This window comes from Cricetulus griseus (genome assembly GCF_003668045.3).
Source record: "Cricetulus griseus strain 17A/GY chromosome 1 unlocalized genomic scaffold, alternate assembly CriGri-PICRH-1.0 chr1_0, whole genome shotgun sequence".
In the NCBI taxonomy this organism is placed as follows: domain Eukaryota; kingdom Metazoa; phylum Chordata; class Mammalia; order Rodentia; family Cricetidae; genus Cricetulus; species Cricetulus griseus.
Window position 1 is genome coordinate 36,988,123 of NW_023276806.1, and position 15,038 is coordinate 37,003,160.

The 15,038-nt window shown below is 43.8% G+C and overlaps 1 protein-coding gene across 2 annotated transcripts in view; it reads left to right on the forward strand.

Annotated features, from left to right (window-relative positions):
* Slc44a3 (solute carrier family 44 member 3) overlaps nucleotides 1-15,038 on the forward strand; it is a 72,891-nt gene that overhangs the window by 26,492 nt on the left and 31,361 nt on the right. For both annotated transcript variants that reach the window (XM_035451997.1, XM_027395625.2), the window contains 2 exons: nucleotides 4,503-4,668; nucleotides 12,814-12,970. In XM_035451997.1, the coding sequence (XP_035307888.1) occupies nucleotides 4,503-4,668; nucleotides 12,814-12,970 (323 nt within the window). The remainder of the gene's footprint in view (nucleotides 1-4,502; nucleotides 4,669-12,813; nucleotides 12,971-15,038) is intronic.

Below are 15,038 nucleotides of genomic sequence, written 5' to 3' on the forward strand. Positions count from 1 at the left end.
CAGAACTATAGAGAGAAAAACCCTGTCTCAAATATAAATAAATAAAAATTATTAAAATGTGAACACTGTAGCTTTTCTTCTCAGTTAGAAGACAGAGGAAAACATGCATTAAGAAAAGTAAGCAAATGGCTGTAACAACCAGTAAGAGGCATGGAGAAAATCAAATGAGGACAGGAACAGCAAATGCCAGATCAGACAGGAACTCGATTATTACTTTGGCCATAGGGTTAGAGTTATGGTTAGGTTTGAGCAAAGGTACTTGAACAAAGACTTGAAAGCCGTGTAGGCAGGGCCACAAGGCGGACTTAGGGGAGGAAGAATGTCCTAAGTAGAGAGGGTCCTGGAGACAGGAAGGAAGCACATTCAGCTAGAATCAAGTTATTAAGAGAGCAGAGTAAAGTCAGAGAAGAGATGGGGTCAAATCCTGGGGATATGAGATGGGAAGTTCAGAGAAGAGAAGCATGGCCCCAGGTTCATTTTAAAGTAGTTATGCAGGATGGAGAGAGATGGGGACGTGGCTACGAGGTCTTTGGAGTGCAGTGTTACATTCTGGGTTTTGCAGCTACTTTAGAGTGTGTGGTATTTGCTGATGTACTAGATGAAGGAAGGAGGCAAAAGAGTTTGCAATGGCTTTGGGTTGTTTTGCCTTTTCTCTAACTTTAGCAGCTGGAGGAAGAGATAGCCATTAACTGGGTTGGAACAGAGAGTTGAGAGGGGGAATTTCCTGAGTAGAAATTAATTTGGGGAGTTATTTTTTTAACAACTAGATGGATATTTCCATAAGCAAAGAGTCTGAAGTTCAGAAGGAACATATAAACAGTGCTTGGGAGTAGACAAAGATTTGTGCTTTGAGACATTTCAATGTTAAGATGCCATTGAAGGTCAGGGCTTAGCTCAGTGGTAGAGAACTTGCCTAGCTTTGCTGTTGAATAGAAATAAATGGGCTCTGGAGATAAGGAAGGTCAGCAAAGGGAGGTAGGTGACAAGAGTGGCAATCTGGGAAAGGGTTTCCAGGGCATGTGAGTGGTTCCATGTCTATGATAAGAACGAAGATCTCAGCATTGCTGTCTTACAGCACCTTGGAGATCAGACTATTGTAATTGTTGTAGCTAAGGGGAAGGCGACCATGATTGGGGTCTCTTAACAGAAGGTAGGAAGAAAAGAACTGGAAGGATCTAGTATAGATGGTTAATCTGGAGGGATTTGGCTGTAAAAGAGAGCTGGGGTGGCAGTCCAGTATTTTTGGTTTTTGTTTTTTGTTTGTTTTGTATTTTTCTGGAGAAAAGTTAAGAATGGCTCAGGAAAGGGGGTATTTTGATGGAGAAGAGCAGAATTGTGAAGAGAGCTTTTCAAGTGTGTGGGAAAGAGTGGGCTCTAATGACAGGGTTGGCCTCAGGCTCAGGGGCTGCTTACCCTTTCAAGGGCTGAGGTTAAATTCTGGACACATTAATACGTATACATGGGGAGCAGGCATAAGTAGAGGTCTTCCAATTGCCTCACTTTTCTTAGAGCAACGGGAAATGAAGTTATTGGCTCTGTGGTTGGAGGAGAGATGATAAAGCAGTTGTCTAGAAGATGAGATAAACAAACCAACATTGTCATCTGTAAGTCCTCAGAGTCTCAAAGGAGGTATCTTCTGGTTTGCTTTAGCATCACCCATTTTTCCTCCTAATAGCTGATGTCCATCAAAATGCCAGCGTGCAGTAGATGTTCCATAAATGTTTAGTTTCAGCACTCGGACCATATTACCTATAATTCATTTGCAGTTAACCATGCATCACACTTTGTTCTCAGCACCTTATCCATTTATTACATTTGTTAGTGGTGGCTACTTGTGTCAAATTTAGAGTCAGAATGAGATGCAGTCACAAGAAAGCCAGAAGTAGCTATTGCTATCCTTAGGTGGTAAGAACCTTTTAGAAGGTTCCATGATTTGCTTGCTGTTGGTCAGCTCCCCTAGAGGATCTTGCCTGCACCAACAAGGCCCACCAGGAGAGGGCAGTCCTGCATGCTTAAACATGCCTGCCCCACCCGCAGGCTCTGGAACACTACGGAAGTCCTTCTGTTCCCAGACGTTCACAGGGCCTGATCCTTTAAGAGACACACTGAGAGCAGTGGTTCTCTTGCAATGATTTCCTCCCAGGTGGCATTTGGCATCATATGGAGGTTTTTTGAATCATCAAAAATGGGGAGTAGAGGCAAAGCGTACTCCTAAACACCCACAAATGGGTCAAACAATCACTACATTCTACATGGAAATATCTGCTCCAAAATGCCAGCAAGTACATTGAGAAGCTAAATAATCCTATCTCAGTGAACATCTATAAACATCTCAATAAAACTGATACAGAGGGACAAACAAAAGGTGGCTTTGGGAGATGGAGAGACAGCTCCATGGGTAAAAGTGCTTGATGTGCAAGCCTGACAAGCTGCATTTGGATCCTCAGAACCTACATACAAGCTGGACATGGTAGTGCACGTCTCTGTAATCCCAGCATGCTACAGGAAACTGAAGGGAGGAGACAGGTGGAGCTCCTGCAGTTGGTGAGCCAGCTAACCTGGCTTAGGCCGCAGTCAAGAGACCATTTCAAACAAGATGGAAAGGCAAGGACCAAAACCTGAAGGTTGTCTCCTGACTGCCTCATGCATGGCATGGCGTGTGTGCACACACCCTCATACATGAGCATACCCAATTGCCTGCATACATGGGGTGAGTAGGGGAGATTCAGCACTTCAGCTCATAGGAATCCATCAAAAATGGTCTGTGGGTGGCTTTTGATTCTTTGGAGGAAGTCAAGTCTTTGAGGGCCAAGCGGATCTTGATCAATCACTTCAGATCCTCCACTTGCCGCCTATTTTCACCAGCGAGGCAAGCTAGGAAATGTGTAGCAATGGCCATGCAGGGCAGCCAAGAGGGCAGATTGTCCTTTCAGCATCCATACTGGCCTTCTGTCTGTGTGAGAAATGTGATGCCCCCAGCCCCCCTCTATGTAAATATTCTTTGCCTCCAAAACCTAATGTGCGGCTGTGATTCATGGTCTTGCCAAAGGAACTGCCTGCTTGTTCTGAGGCCGTGTACTTCAGAGGATTCAGAGTGTTGCTCTCAAAGCCTGCAGGCCTGATTTATCTAAAGGGCACTGTCATCACGAGGGGCCACTTGCTTGTGGTTAGGAATGCTTTTCTGCAACACACCAGCTTCGGAAAAACAGGCATATTTCTGAGCCTTGCCTGAAACACATGCCCTTCCAAGCTCAAATGAGCTCAGCGTTCAGTAGACCAATGTTGCTGTCTCTCTGTAAAGCAAGCTACCCGCTACCTCTCATGGTGAGAAGCTTGTCCGGCAGACTTTAGGAGGAAGCAGTGAAGATCAGCCTTCACCTGTGGTTTCGCTTCACACGTGCTTGTCTTCATCCTCCCACTTTGTGCATGAACTCTATTGTGAGTGTCTAAAGGCAAAGGAACAGATGAACTGAACGTCCATGGGTAGCTGTGACAAGAAATACAGAAACATAGGAAATCATAGGAAAGTCGTAGGTTTCTCCAAAGATCAAGTGCCTGCTTTCTTAGTTACAGGAGTTTTTTGAAGCGTTAATGAGAGAACACATAGAAACCAAGCATGGCCATGGAGCTGGGAGCTGGTTTACCAGTTTCTGCAGAGTTAATTCAAAGGATTCTTTAGGTTGGAGGAGAAAGGAGAGCGAGGCCCACGAGCCGTGGAGCATTGCTAGCCTCAATCTAATGCACTGTGTGCTCATGAAACACAGGATAACGATAATATGATAACAATAACAATAATTGTTATCACCCATGGAGGGATACTTCAGTCTGCCAGGCTTTATCTCAGAAGTGATCCCGATTACATCACTTCATGCTCAAACTACCTAGAAGAAATCAGTACCCAGGCAAGACTAAGACTCCAAGAAGCAATATAATGTGTCCCAGGCTTCCAAACACTAAGATCCACACCAAGGAAAGTAGGCGTTTTACACATGCCAAGAGCATTTGCTCTTGCAACAAACCCTAAATAGAATCCGTTTGAGTGAATGAAGATTCCAGAGTGTCTCTTACGGAGTCTAAGTTCTTTGGTGAAGAATTCTGTAATACAGCCAAAATAGTTTGTATGTTTTCGTCAGTATAACATATGTGGCTCACATCATACAAGGTGATGTAACAAAAAATATACAGGGCAAGGTGTCCTTCTGTTAATCATGAGACATCATTGAAGTTAGACTCTTCAGAACCCATTTCACAACTTCATAGTCGAATTAATTTTAGACTGTATGTCAAGAGTGTTACAAATTCACTACAGTCACTATTGATATTGTTGTTCATATTATTTAAATTCTCAAATTATAGTGTTTGCTGTATGAATTTAAATTTTACTTTGACATCTGCATTTTGCATAGTGCCAAAGACCTAGCATGAAGAAACATAACCCGTTGAACCATCTTCCATGGTCAGGAAAATATTGGCGCAAAGCATGTCTGTATTTTAAATTGTAGGCACTGCTCAGGTGATAGAAGGTGGCCAAGTGGAATATAAGCCTCTTTCGGGCATTCGGTATATGTGGTGGTACCATTTAATTGGCCTCATATGGACTAGCGAATTCATCCTTGCATGCCAGCGGATAACTATAGCCGGAGCAATGGCTACTTGCTATTTCAACAGGTGAGTCCAGCCTTTGTCCCCTGTGATTTGTCTGTGTGTTTTGGGTTGTATACATACCTCTGAAGATATTTAGGAGTTTTCACTCAACTCTTTAAAAGAGAGTCACAAGAATTAGAAAAAACAAACCAACAAAAAGGCTAAGCTAAAATTTAGCCTAAAAGCTTGATTAATGGACAGAAGTAGTTGGCCTTAAATCTCACACATTTCCAGGCTCTTTCGCTTAAACTAGAAAATGTAGAAAGAAAGCAACAGCAAAGTAATCGTATTGCCTAGAATTAGCAAACACCTAAAGGAAAAGGTTATAGTCTCCTGTGAATATCTATTCTTACTGACTTCAGACTTTAAGCATTATGAGTCTATTTTAAAGGCACTCCAGTAGCTATATCAACTATTTTATCTCTGTGAAATCAGAATAATATTTACTTGGAAAATAATTTTATAGCACACAGGAACTGTAAACTATAGCTGATTTTCTTAGAGTTAAGTACTAATGAATTAATTACTTGCTTTTGTATCTATAGCCCATTACCCAATGAAAATAATTGAGAACTACTGCTCCTCCTCCACTCCTACCCCATCCCCACTCACATATACCTGAGCTCTTGGCATCTCTTGTGTAACTCTCCTGGGACTGTAGCCAGAAGAGCAGGCTCGGGACAATGACAGGGTTGGTCTTGGAACAGGAAGTTTACTCCTGACAGAGCTGACCCTCCTCTAGTCTCTCAGACCAAATGAGTAGATAAACACGAGCTTTCTGAGGTAAGACAGCCAAGCAGCCATGATTCATGTGGTTGAGCAGTTGCCTCCGGACGATAAAGAGCACTGTGGACTTTTAATACAGTGGTACTCTTTGGAAACCACATCATTAGGAATTCTGGAGGACCCAAAAAGGGGCTGCTGCCCCTTGGTTGTCTCAGCAGCTGGCAATGGGAGTTGCTTAGTCTCCAGGAGGGAACACATATCTATCTGCCAGCCAAATTGGCCAGCAGGTAACTAACATCTGTCTGACAGATTTTATGTTAGCATAATCAGACCAAAGCATTTCCAGCAAGGGCTTGAATGCAGAGGTCCAGTGGTTCATGGACACTGATCTCAGCCCTCCCTTCTCTCCACACTCTCTGTCATTAAAGAATTACAAAGGAGTAAATACACAAACTGTGAGAAATAGACAAGCAATGACAGCAGATGAGAGCTATCAGCCTTGAAACGTGTGACTTTGGATGCTAATGTCAAAAAATAAAATCCAGTCAGATGATGAAAACTGAAGATGGGATCTGCCACAGTGGGAAAGGCTAGGAAGGTCGGCTTGTAAGTGTTGGCTGTGTGCAGACATGCAGAGAAGATACTGGCTGGACACAGAAGCCAGAGGCAGGAATTCAAGAATAAAATGCGCTTCCAGGCCAACCTGATGGCTCAGCGTATGAAAGAGCTTGCCATGAAATTCCAACAACCTGAGTTTGATCCCCAGAACCCAATGCTAGGAAGAGACACCTGACTTCCAGAATTTGTCCTCCAGCTTCTACCAGGGAAGGCCCATGCCCTCATGTTTCCACACACACAGCACACACATAGACATGCAGCAGTACTAAATACAGATTTAAAAACAAATACATATAAAGTAAAATATGCTTCCAAAGGTGCTAAGTCTTCAACCCATGATCCTTCTTTTCTGTAAAGGGAAGCCTTTGCTGTCCACGACTATAACCCAAACAGAGTCTGGGTATGAGGTATCTGGCACAGCTGAGGCTGGGACGATGCTATGTACTAAAGCAGGAAGAGCAAGCGGAAGTCTAAGCACTGGTCAGTGAGGACCCCATCATCGTCACTCCCCCACATTCCACAGCAGCTCAGTCCCCAGGATGTTGGCAGCCAGGTTGGCCCTCTAAAGAGGAGCAGGGTTACAGAAGCTTTTTAATCCAGGTCGGGTGCCCCATGAGCCCATAGTGAAATGGACCTCCAGACTCCTACCCAGGCTTTCTACCACAGAGCATCCACCTGCGTTTGAACTGTTCATTAGCGGTTATTGTGCATCTGAAGAAAGTGAAAGAGCTTAGAAACCAAACAAAAGGAATTTAGAGGAAGGAGACACAATGCAAGCTGCAAAGGAAGCTGGTGACTGTGCAGCGGAAGCACCTATAATAGTATCATAGAGAAATACTATCAAAGAAATATTGGACTCATAACTAGGACTCCACGCGTAAACATGCATATTAGGAGCATGAGCCTTTAATAATCAGCTATTTCACAAGTAGGAGTTTTCTATTGAATGCTTGGAGCTGAAGAACTCTTCTAGAAAGTTGAACAAAAGGACAAATGGGAGGATAAAACGTTAGGGTTATTTAGGAAACTGACCATCTGACTAATGCAGTTTTAGAATAACAAACAACAAAATTTACTTTTAAGTCAGGGTCTCATGTAGCCCAAGCATCCAACTCCCCATTTTGCTGGGGGTCACCTTGATCTCCTGGTCCTCTTGCTTCTTCCCCAAATGGTCTGAGATTTTCAGGCATAGACTACCATTTAGTAGTGCATGGCGCCACACTGAATGGTAGCATATGCCGAGTGTGGTGGCACACACCTTTAATCCCAGCACTCAGGAGGCAGAGGCAGGTGGATCTCTGTGAGTTTGAGGCCAGCCAGTTCTACAGAACTAGTTCCAGGACAGCCAGGGTAACACAGAGAAACCCTGGTCTCGAGAAAACAACATAAATAAATAAATAAATAAATAAATAAATAAATAAATAAATAAATGAAATTTTCAAAGAAACTTGGTCAGAGCTAAGGACATAAGCTAGGCGTCTCCAGAAGCTTCTCAAAGAGAAAAAAAAAATTCAACAGGGCTTGAGCATCAGAATCAAATTTGATGTCTGACATTTAGCAGCAACTCCAAACACAGGAGAGAGCAGAACAGAACTGTCCAAATGTGTGTGCTTCCAGGTCCCTGACCTAGAGTTCTGTACCCATTCCCACCATCGATCAATCAAAGGTCACAAAAATCCCCAAAGATTTCCCGGGCACGTCCTTTCTAGGAAGAATGTTTCCACTGCAAGTCATGAGTAAGTAAGCAAGGGAGGAAAACATACAGCAGCCTGTAGAAGGAAGAGTGGGGAGTTGCTGGGAAGGTAGCAGTGTTGCAAGTGTTAAAACAAGAAGTCCAGCCTAAGGCTGAGTGGGAGAACCTACAAGAGGCTGTCTCCAGGAAAGACAAAACTGAGAGAGGAACAGATGTGCTTAAACACACGGAGATTTACACTTTGGCTCAGTGTTGAGCGAAGCCCAAGGGAAACAGAGCAAATAAGAAAATTTGATACAAGTATGAACTCCAGGAAAACCCTAAAGTTAAACAGAAAAGAAATATAGTTGGACAGGGATACTTGGATCAGTTGGGAATATTCTTCACAGTACATTTATTTTATTTATGTACTAACGATATGAACACTAAACATTAACTTAAAAAATTTAGTGTAATTGTGAAAGAATAGAAAGATGAAGACATTGGGGGGGGTTCAGGCTGAATAGGAAAAAGAAACGTGAATATTCTGCATGGGACACCAGCAGGCAATATCCAAAGCTGAGAAATTAAGAGGGGCTGGATGGGTGGCTCGATAGTAGAGCACTTGCCTGGCATGCCTAAGGCCCTGGGTTCAGTCCTCAACACCAAAGGGAAAAAATGAAAAGGATGTCATAGGAAAAAGCAAGTCATGAGAACCTACAGTTTTAAAGCACGGAGGAAAGTTCCAGAAGAAACAGCCAAACTAGCATCTCTAGGGAGGGACAATTCAAGATAGGTGAGGCAAGCTGCTATTTTTCTTAAGCCTACCGGCACTATTTAGGTTTTCTATTATTACTTTTATTTATAAATAATGAGTGAGTTGAAGATGTGGTACAGTGGTTATAAGCATTTGCTTCTCTTACAGAGGACCCAGGTTTGGTTCCTCAAACTCACATCTGGCAGCTCACAACAGCTGGCAACCCCAGCTCCAGGAAGCCAGTCCCTCTTTTGTTCTCCAGTAGGCATCTCCATACATGTGGCAGGCATAAGTAGACATACACATGAATTAAAATAAAAATCTAAAATAAAATGCATGATGATTTATTTTTAGCACTACAGTTATTTAACTACTAAAGTCTTCTCAGCCAGGCATGAGGGCACACTCAAGAGGCAGAGGCAGGAGGATTACCACGTCTGAGGCTAGCCTGGTTTACAGAACAAGTTCTAGGCCAATATGGACTACATAGAGAAACTCTGTCTCAAAATAAACAGAAGGAGTAGACTCTTCTTTGGACTGTCTGCTTCACTGTGAAACCGCCAGGTTTTTCTCATCTACAGTTCAGTTTTTCCAGGCTGCATTTTGACTGATGCAATCACTCGCATTGATTGTTGTCATTTTTTAATCTTCAAGAGGGCTGAAGAGTTTATAAAGAGACCAGTATGTGCCAACCTATGGGCAACCTTAAAACTCAGCTTTGAAGGTCATTTTGTGGAGTTGTAGAAATGGCTCAGCAGTTAGGAGAACTTGTTGCTCTTGCAGAGAACCTGGGTTTGGTTCCCAGCATCCTCATGGCAGTTCAAAACTGCCTATAACTCCAGTTCCAGATCTTGTACACTCTTCTGGCCTCCTCTGGACATACACTTGACATGCATATAGACATGCAGGCAAACACTCATACACATAAAATAAAAATGAATACCTCTTTAAAATGCACATAGACAGGGCTGGAGAGATGGCTCAGAGGTTAAGAGCACTGGCTGCTCTTCTAAAGGTCCTGAGTTCAATTTCCAGCAACCATTTGGTGGCTCATGGCCATCTAAAATGAGATCAGGTGCCTTCTTCTGGCCTGCAGGTATACAAGCAGTCAGAACACTGTATATATAATAAATAAATCTTTAAAAAAATACAAACAAACAAACAAACATTCACTTTAAGAAGGCGTCAGTAGAGAGACACTCTTTGAGAAGCCAAGAGCGCATGCCTGGAGTCTCAGCACTGGGAAGGATCAGGAGTTTAAAGGTCACCCTTAATCAAGGATGCACTTGAGGCTACATAGTTGGAGGCTAACCTGGGCACATGAAACCCTGTCTCAACAAAGGCAGTGGATAGAGGTATTGAGGAGCGAGAGAGACGGCTCAGCTGATGAAGTGTCTGCCGTATAAGCATGAGGACCTGAGTTTGAGCCCCAGAACACACATTTAAAAAGCCAGACACGGTGTCTCATGTTTGTTTCTTTTGTTTGTTTGTTTGTTTGTTTTGTTTTGTTTGAGACAGGGTTTCTCTGTGTAGCTTTGGAGCCTATCCTGGCACTCTCTCTGGAGACCAGGCTGACCTCGAACTCACAGAGATACGCCTGCCTCTGCCTCCCGAGTGCTGGGATTAAAGGCATGCTCCACCAACGCCTGGCCCCACGTTTGTTTCTAATTTTAATGTTGTGAAAGTCAGTTGCTAGAGTTTGTTCTTACACTATGGGTTCCAAGGGTGGAACTCAGGTCATTGGGCTTGGCTGTCAGCACCTTTACCCACTGACCTTTTTTCTAGTCCTGTGGTGTAGACTTGTAACCCCCATGCTAGGAAAGTACAGAAAGGCAGATCCTTGGATTGCAGGCCAACCAGCCAAGCTACTGATAGGCCCTGAGAGAGAAAACAAGGTTTGGATGGCACCTAAGAAACAACATCCCACTCCTGCCACCTCAGGGTGACCTCTGGATTCCACATATAGGAACACACACGCACACACACACACACACACACACACACACAAGCACCTATGCCCATAATAAAGATGGTTTGTATTTCTTGTGAAATTGGAAGGATAACCTTTACCACCACCTCAGAGCCTCCTCATTCCTCCCTGCAGGTTTTGCTAGAGAGATACAAGGAAGGGACAGGCATTTGCAGTGACCACACTGTTTCTGTTTCCAACTCACTACCGGCTTTGCTGGGAACCAGCCACCCCATGCAGGGACCACAGCACAAAATTGGCTTGGCATAATGTTGGAGGAGTTTCTAAGGAGTGCCAGGCTGAATCAAACTATTGTTCTTAGGGCTCTGAAGTTGCTAATGTGGCTGTAAAAAATTGTGTGTACCTTGACTTAAAGGTATTCTCAATCTTCCCCAGACTCCTATTCAAGTTATCACTGGGTACCCAGCATGCCTAGCACCATAATGTCGGTTCTCAAACTATGGTTAGGTGCAGAAATTAGTATTATTTTCAGCTTCCTGGGGAAATAATCAGATCCTTCCCCTAAAAGCAGGTTGGGCTAGCTGTGAGGGAGGCAGAACTGATGGCCCTAGCCACTTGTGCAGGGGGGAGGAATGGCGGGCTGATGTCCCTGGTGACCATAGGAAAAGGCGGTATCTTCAATGACACTCTACTCAACCTCTCTTTTGCAGAACTGTTTCTAGCTTGAAAGCAGGTATTGAGTGACTCTTGGCTTGGGTTAAAAAGGGCCTTTTTAAGTTCCCTCTCCCGTCATGTGATAACCCAGCTTCTAGAGCTTCCAGTATCTTCCTCCAGCCAAGCCCTGCAGAGCCAAGCATTGTGACTTGGGAGGGAGGCAGGACTGGCACTCCTCTGTCCCAGTGGTTTATCCCGCTGCAATGAAACCTGCTCAGAAATCTGATGCCTAAACCAGACATCAGTACCTGGAGGACCAGACCTCGAGGTCAGATCACAGTGGCCTGTGAGTCATTTCTTTCCCAAGCAGATGGGAAGCAGGTGTCCCCTCTGCATCTCTCTCTTAAGCGGTAGAGTAAGTTCTAAGGCTTATAAATCTCAGTGGAAAAGTAAACATCCTTCCTTTAGGAAAAAAATGAGGAGATGGGGGAAATGTGTCAGAATTTCCTGGCCTGCTCTACTCTTCCAGTATCAGATCAAAATGGATTTCCATCAATGAAAGCCTTAGTCTGTCCTCCAACACCACCTCCAACCCCCCTGGATCTCCTGTAGCCTAGGTTGGCTTCAGATTCTCTGTATAGGGGAGAATGACATTGAACTTTTGGTCCTCCTGCCTCTACCTCCTCTGGAGTGCTGGAATTATAGACTGCATCATCACTCAGGGCTCATACACAGCTGGGGATTGAACCCAAGGCTTTGTGCATGCCAGGCAAGTACTCTACCGAGTGAGCCACATTGACACACACACGGCACCCTTGGGTAGGCAGTCAGGTTGCAGTTCTGCCTCAGTCTTACTGCCATGTCCCCTTTCTCTTCCTGGATGGTTTAAGTAAGAGCAAAATGCAACGGTTGCCAGTTCTTGAGACCTTGCTGGCCGTGGACCTTCTCCTCCCTCGGATCCCAGGCCATTGTCAAAACTTAATTCATAGTGACTTAGCAGGCCAAGCCAGTTGTAGAGGAATCTTTTCTAAAGAAACAAGCTTCACTTGGAGCCCGTGAAGTTGCTTCTGGGAAAGTCGGCCTCCTTTTCTAGAATGGCATCCCTGAGAACTCAGGGTCACACATTCAGAAGGTCACCAGAAGGGTGACATCAGCTCTCCTTTCTTTTAGCATTCAGGTTTGAGGGAGAGGGAGGGACCATTTCCATTATTCTGTTCTTTCTTTCGCTCTGTGAAGCTGACTGGCACACATTCTTGGGTGTTGTGTCATTACAAGTCCAGTAAATGATTCACACTGAAGTGACCTTTAGGGAACACAGAAGAAATCAGCTGGTGCAGGAGCTAACCGACCCAGTGTTGTTGTGTCTCCCCTTCAAACCTAAGCTCCCGGTTACCTTTGCTGGCCCCAGGCCTGATCATGTGACTTGATGCTAGCTCTAATCCTCAGGCAAAAATTACATATGTACCTCTGTCATTTAAACGGTGAGAACTGTGAAGGACTATGCAAATGAAAATAATAGCAATATCGGACTGGAAGCCCGGATGGAAGGACCCAGAACTATTACAAAGAAACATGCATATTTTGGCTCACTGATATTTTTTTCTGTTTTGCATTTGTTTACAATGGAATGCCAGCAAAAAAAAAAAAAATGTGAATTAGCCTTCGATATAAGGTAACCCTGGCTACCAAGGAGGATAAAAATCTTGCCAAGTGCTTACTGTGTCACAATGCCAGTGAGGGTCTGAACCAGAGAGAAGTTCTTTGTGGCTTTTTAAATAGTGAGTTTTAAATGTTCTTTTTCCCTATTCCCAGGAATCAAAGTGACCCTCCTGCCCATCCAATCCTTTCATCTCTCTCCATACTTTTCTGCTACCATCAAGGAACTGCCGTGAAAGGGTCCTTTTTAATCACTGTGACAAGGATCCCAAGAGTCATTCTCATGCACATGTATAATACTCTGAGAGAGCCGGTAAGACAACACCCTAAAAATGACAGGTTAAGGATGAGGAAATGTAAATGTTCCATGCTGGCCCCCATGCATCCATGCAAGGACTCAGACCCGGCTCCCCAAGCTCAGCTTTGTGTCCAGGCTGAGGAAGGAGTAGTTCTGTGTTAGCTGGCGTCCTTCTAATTAAAATGCTGGGCAAATGGTTGAATCCTGTTGGTACACTTTCAGCTAGTGTTTATGCTTCTTTCTCATGCTTGTTTGTAAGTAAGATACATTATAAAGTAGGAATAATAGTCGTTTTGTTTTGATGCCAACATACTCCCTGCCTGCTGTGTTTCTAGAGGGTGCCATGGGAAGTAATTGGTGTGGGCCAGAAGGAAAGAGTGTGTGTGTGTGTGTGTGTGTGTGTGTGTGTGTGTGTGTGTGTGTGTGTGTACATGCTCACACACGCTCAAGAGTGAGAAATGGATGAGCTGACCTACATCTCAGCTCAAAAGACAGAAAACTGTGGGCTTTTGTGCTGTGTGTTTTCTCCTCCTCGGGTTTTATTTCCATGCACATTTAGTTATGAAAGCCAGTGGAAACCAGAACACCAGGAAAACAGCTGTTCTCATGGTGTCTCTAAGCTGCCACACAAGGAAGACTTGGACTTGCCCCAGCTTCCCTGCTCTCATACAATGCTAATCCTTCCCCCGCCTGCTTCCACCTTGGGGGTTTGTGACTTGCTCTGAGTTTCACAAACCTACCTGATTTCTCCAGCCTTTGGGTAATGGTTACATGACTTTAGTAAACAGGGAAGTTTTATGCCCTGGTTCACATTGTTCACAATTAATTGTGTTTGCTTTTAAAAACAGAAATATAATTTTTCGATATTTTAAAATCCACAATCAAGATTTTAGCGTGGCATATCAATAAGGAACAATGCAGTTGAACTGCACATGGAATTATCTGGCTTTCTTATCTTGCTATGTTGAGCATTTGACTATGAGATGTTTTCCTGGGGTTCCTTGCCTGGCTGCATTTTGGACACTTAAAGAGATGGTTCTACCTGGCCCATAGCAAATCTAAGCTACTGCAGTCTTAGAAAACCTCAAGAAGGCTTCCTTTCTTCCTTCCTTCCTTCCTTCCCTCCTTCCTACCTTCTTTCCTTCCTTCCTCTCTTCCTTCCTTACATTTACTTATTTCTTTTATGTGTATGCGTGTGAGCCTGAATGAGTGTATGTGCCAGAAGAGAGCATCAGATTCTCTGGAACTGAAGTTACAGGCAGTTGTGAGCTGCCATGTGGGTGCTGGGAATCAAACATGGATCCTCTGCAAAAGCAGCCTGTGTTCTTAACCACTGAGCCCTACTCCAGTACAGGTTTCTTGAAGTACAGAATCACTTTTTATTTTAAATAGACTCAGGTCAGGTGAGTATTTTGTACCTATGCAACACACATCTGAATATATATTTCATTAATATGTATTTTACAGTCATGGATATGTACTAATATATTGGCCACTAATACATATATCTAATAATGCATGTAATCATTTAACATGTGTATTAGTTATTGATAATCATAAATCAATGAGAAGCTGAGAGCTTTCTGTCTCCCACTGAGCAAGGTATCTTTTTTTTCTTTTTCTTTTTTTTTTTTTTTTTTTTTTTTTTTTTTTTTTTGGTTTTTTGAGACAGGGTTTTTCTGTGTCGCTTTGGAGCCTATCCTGGTACTCACTCTGGAGACCAGGCTGGCCTCGAACTCACAGAGATCCGGCTGTCTCTGCCTCCGGAGTGCTGGGATTTAAGGCGTGCGCCACCAACGCCCAGCATGAGCAAGGTATCTTAAGCCCTTTGGGAAAACAGCTTCCATAAACCCAAATTGGTGCAAGAGGAAGGTCTCTCTGACCTGGGTCTAAAGGATTATTCATCACTCCCCAGATTCCACAAGTGGAATCCCAATTAGTGATGTCACCAAGATCAAATAAGACCTCCCATAGATCTTCTGCAGTAGCCTTAAGGCTTGGTCCTGTGTCTGCAGTGTCAATACTTCTCATAGCCACATATGGTCTCTCCTGCGTTAAAAGTCTCATTCACAGTCGCCATCAA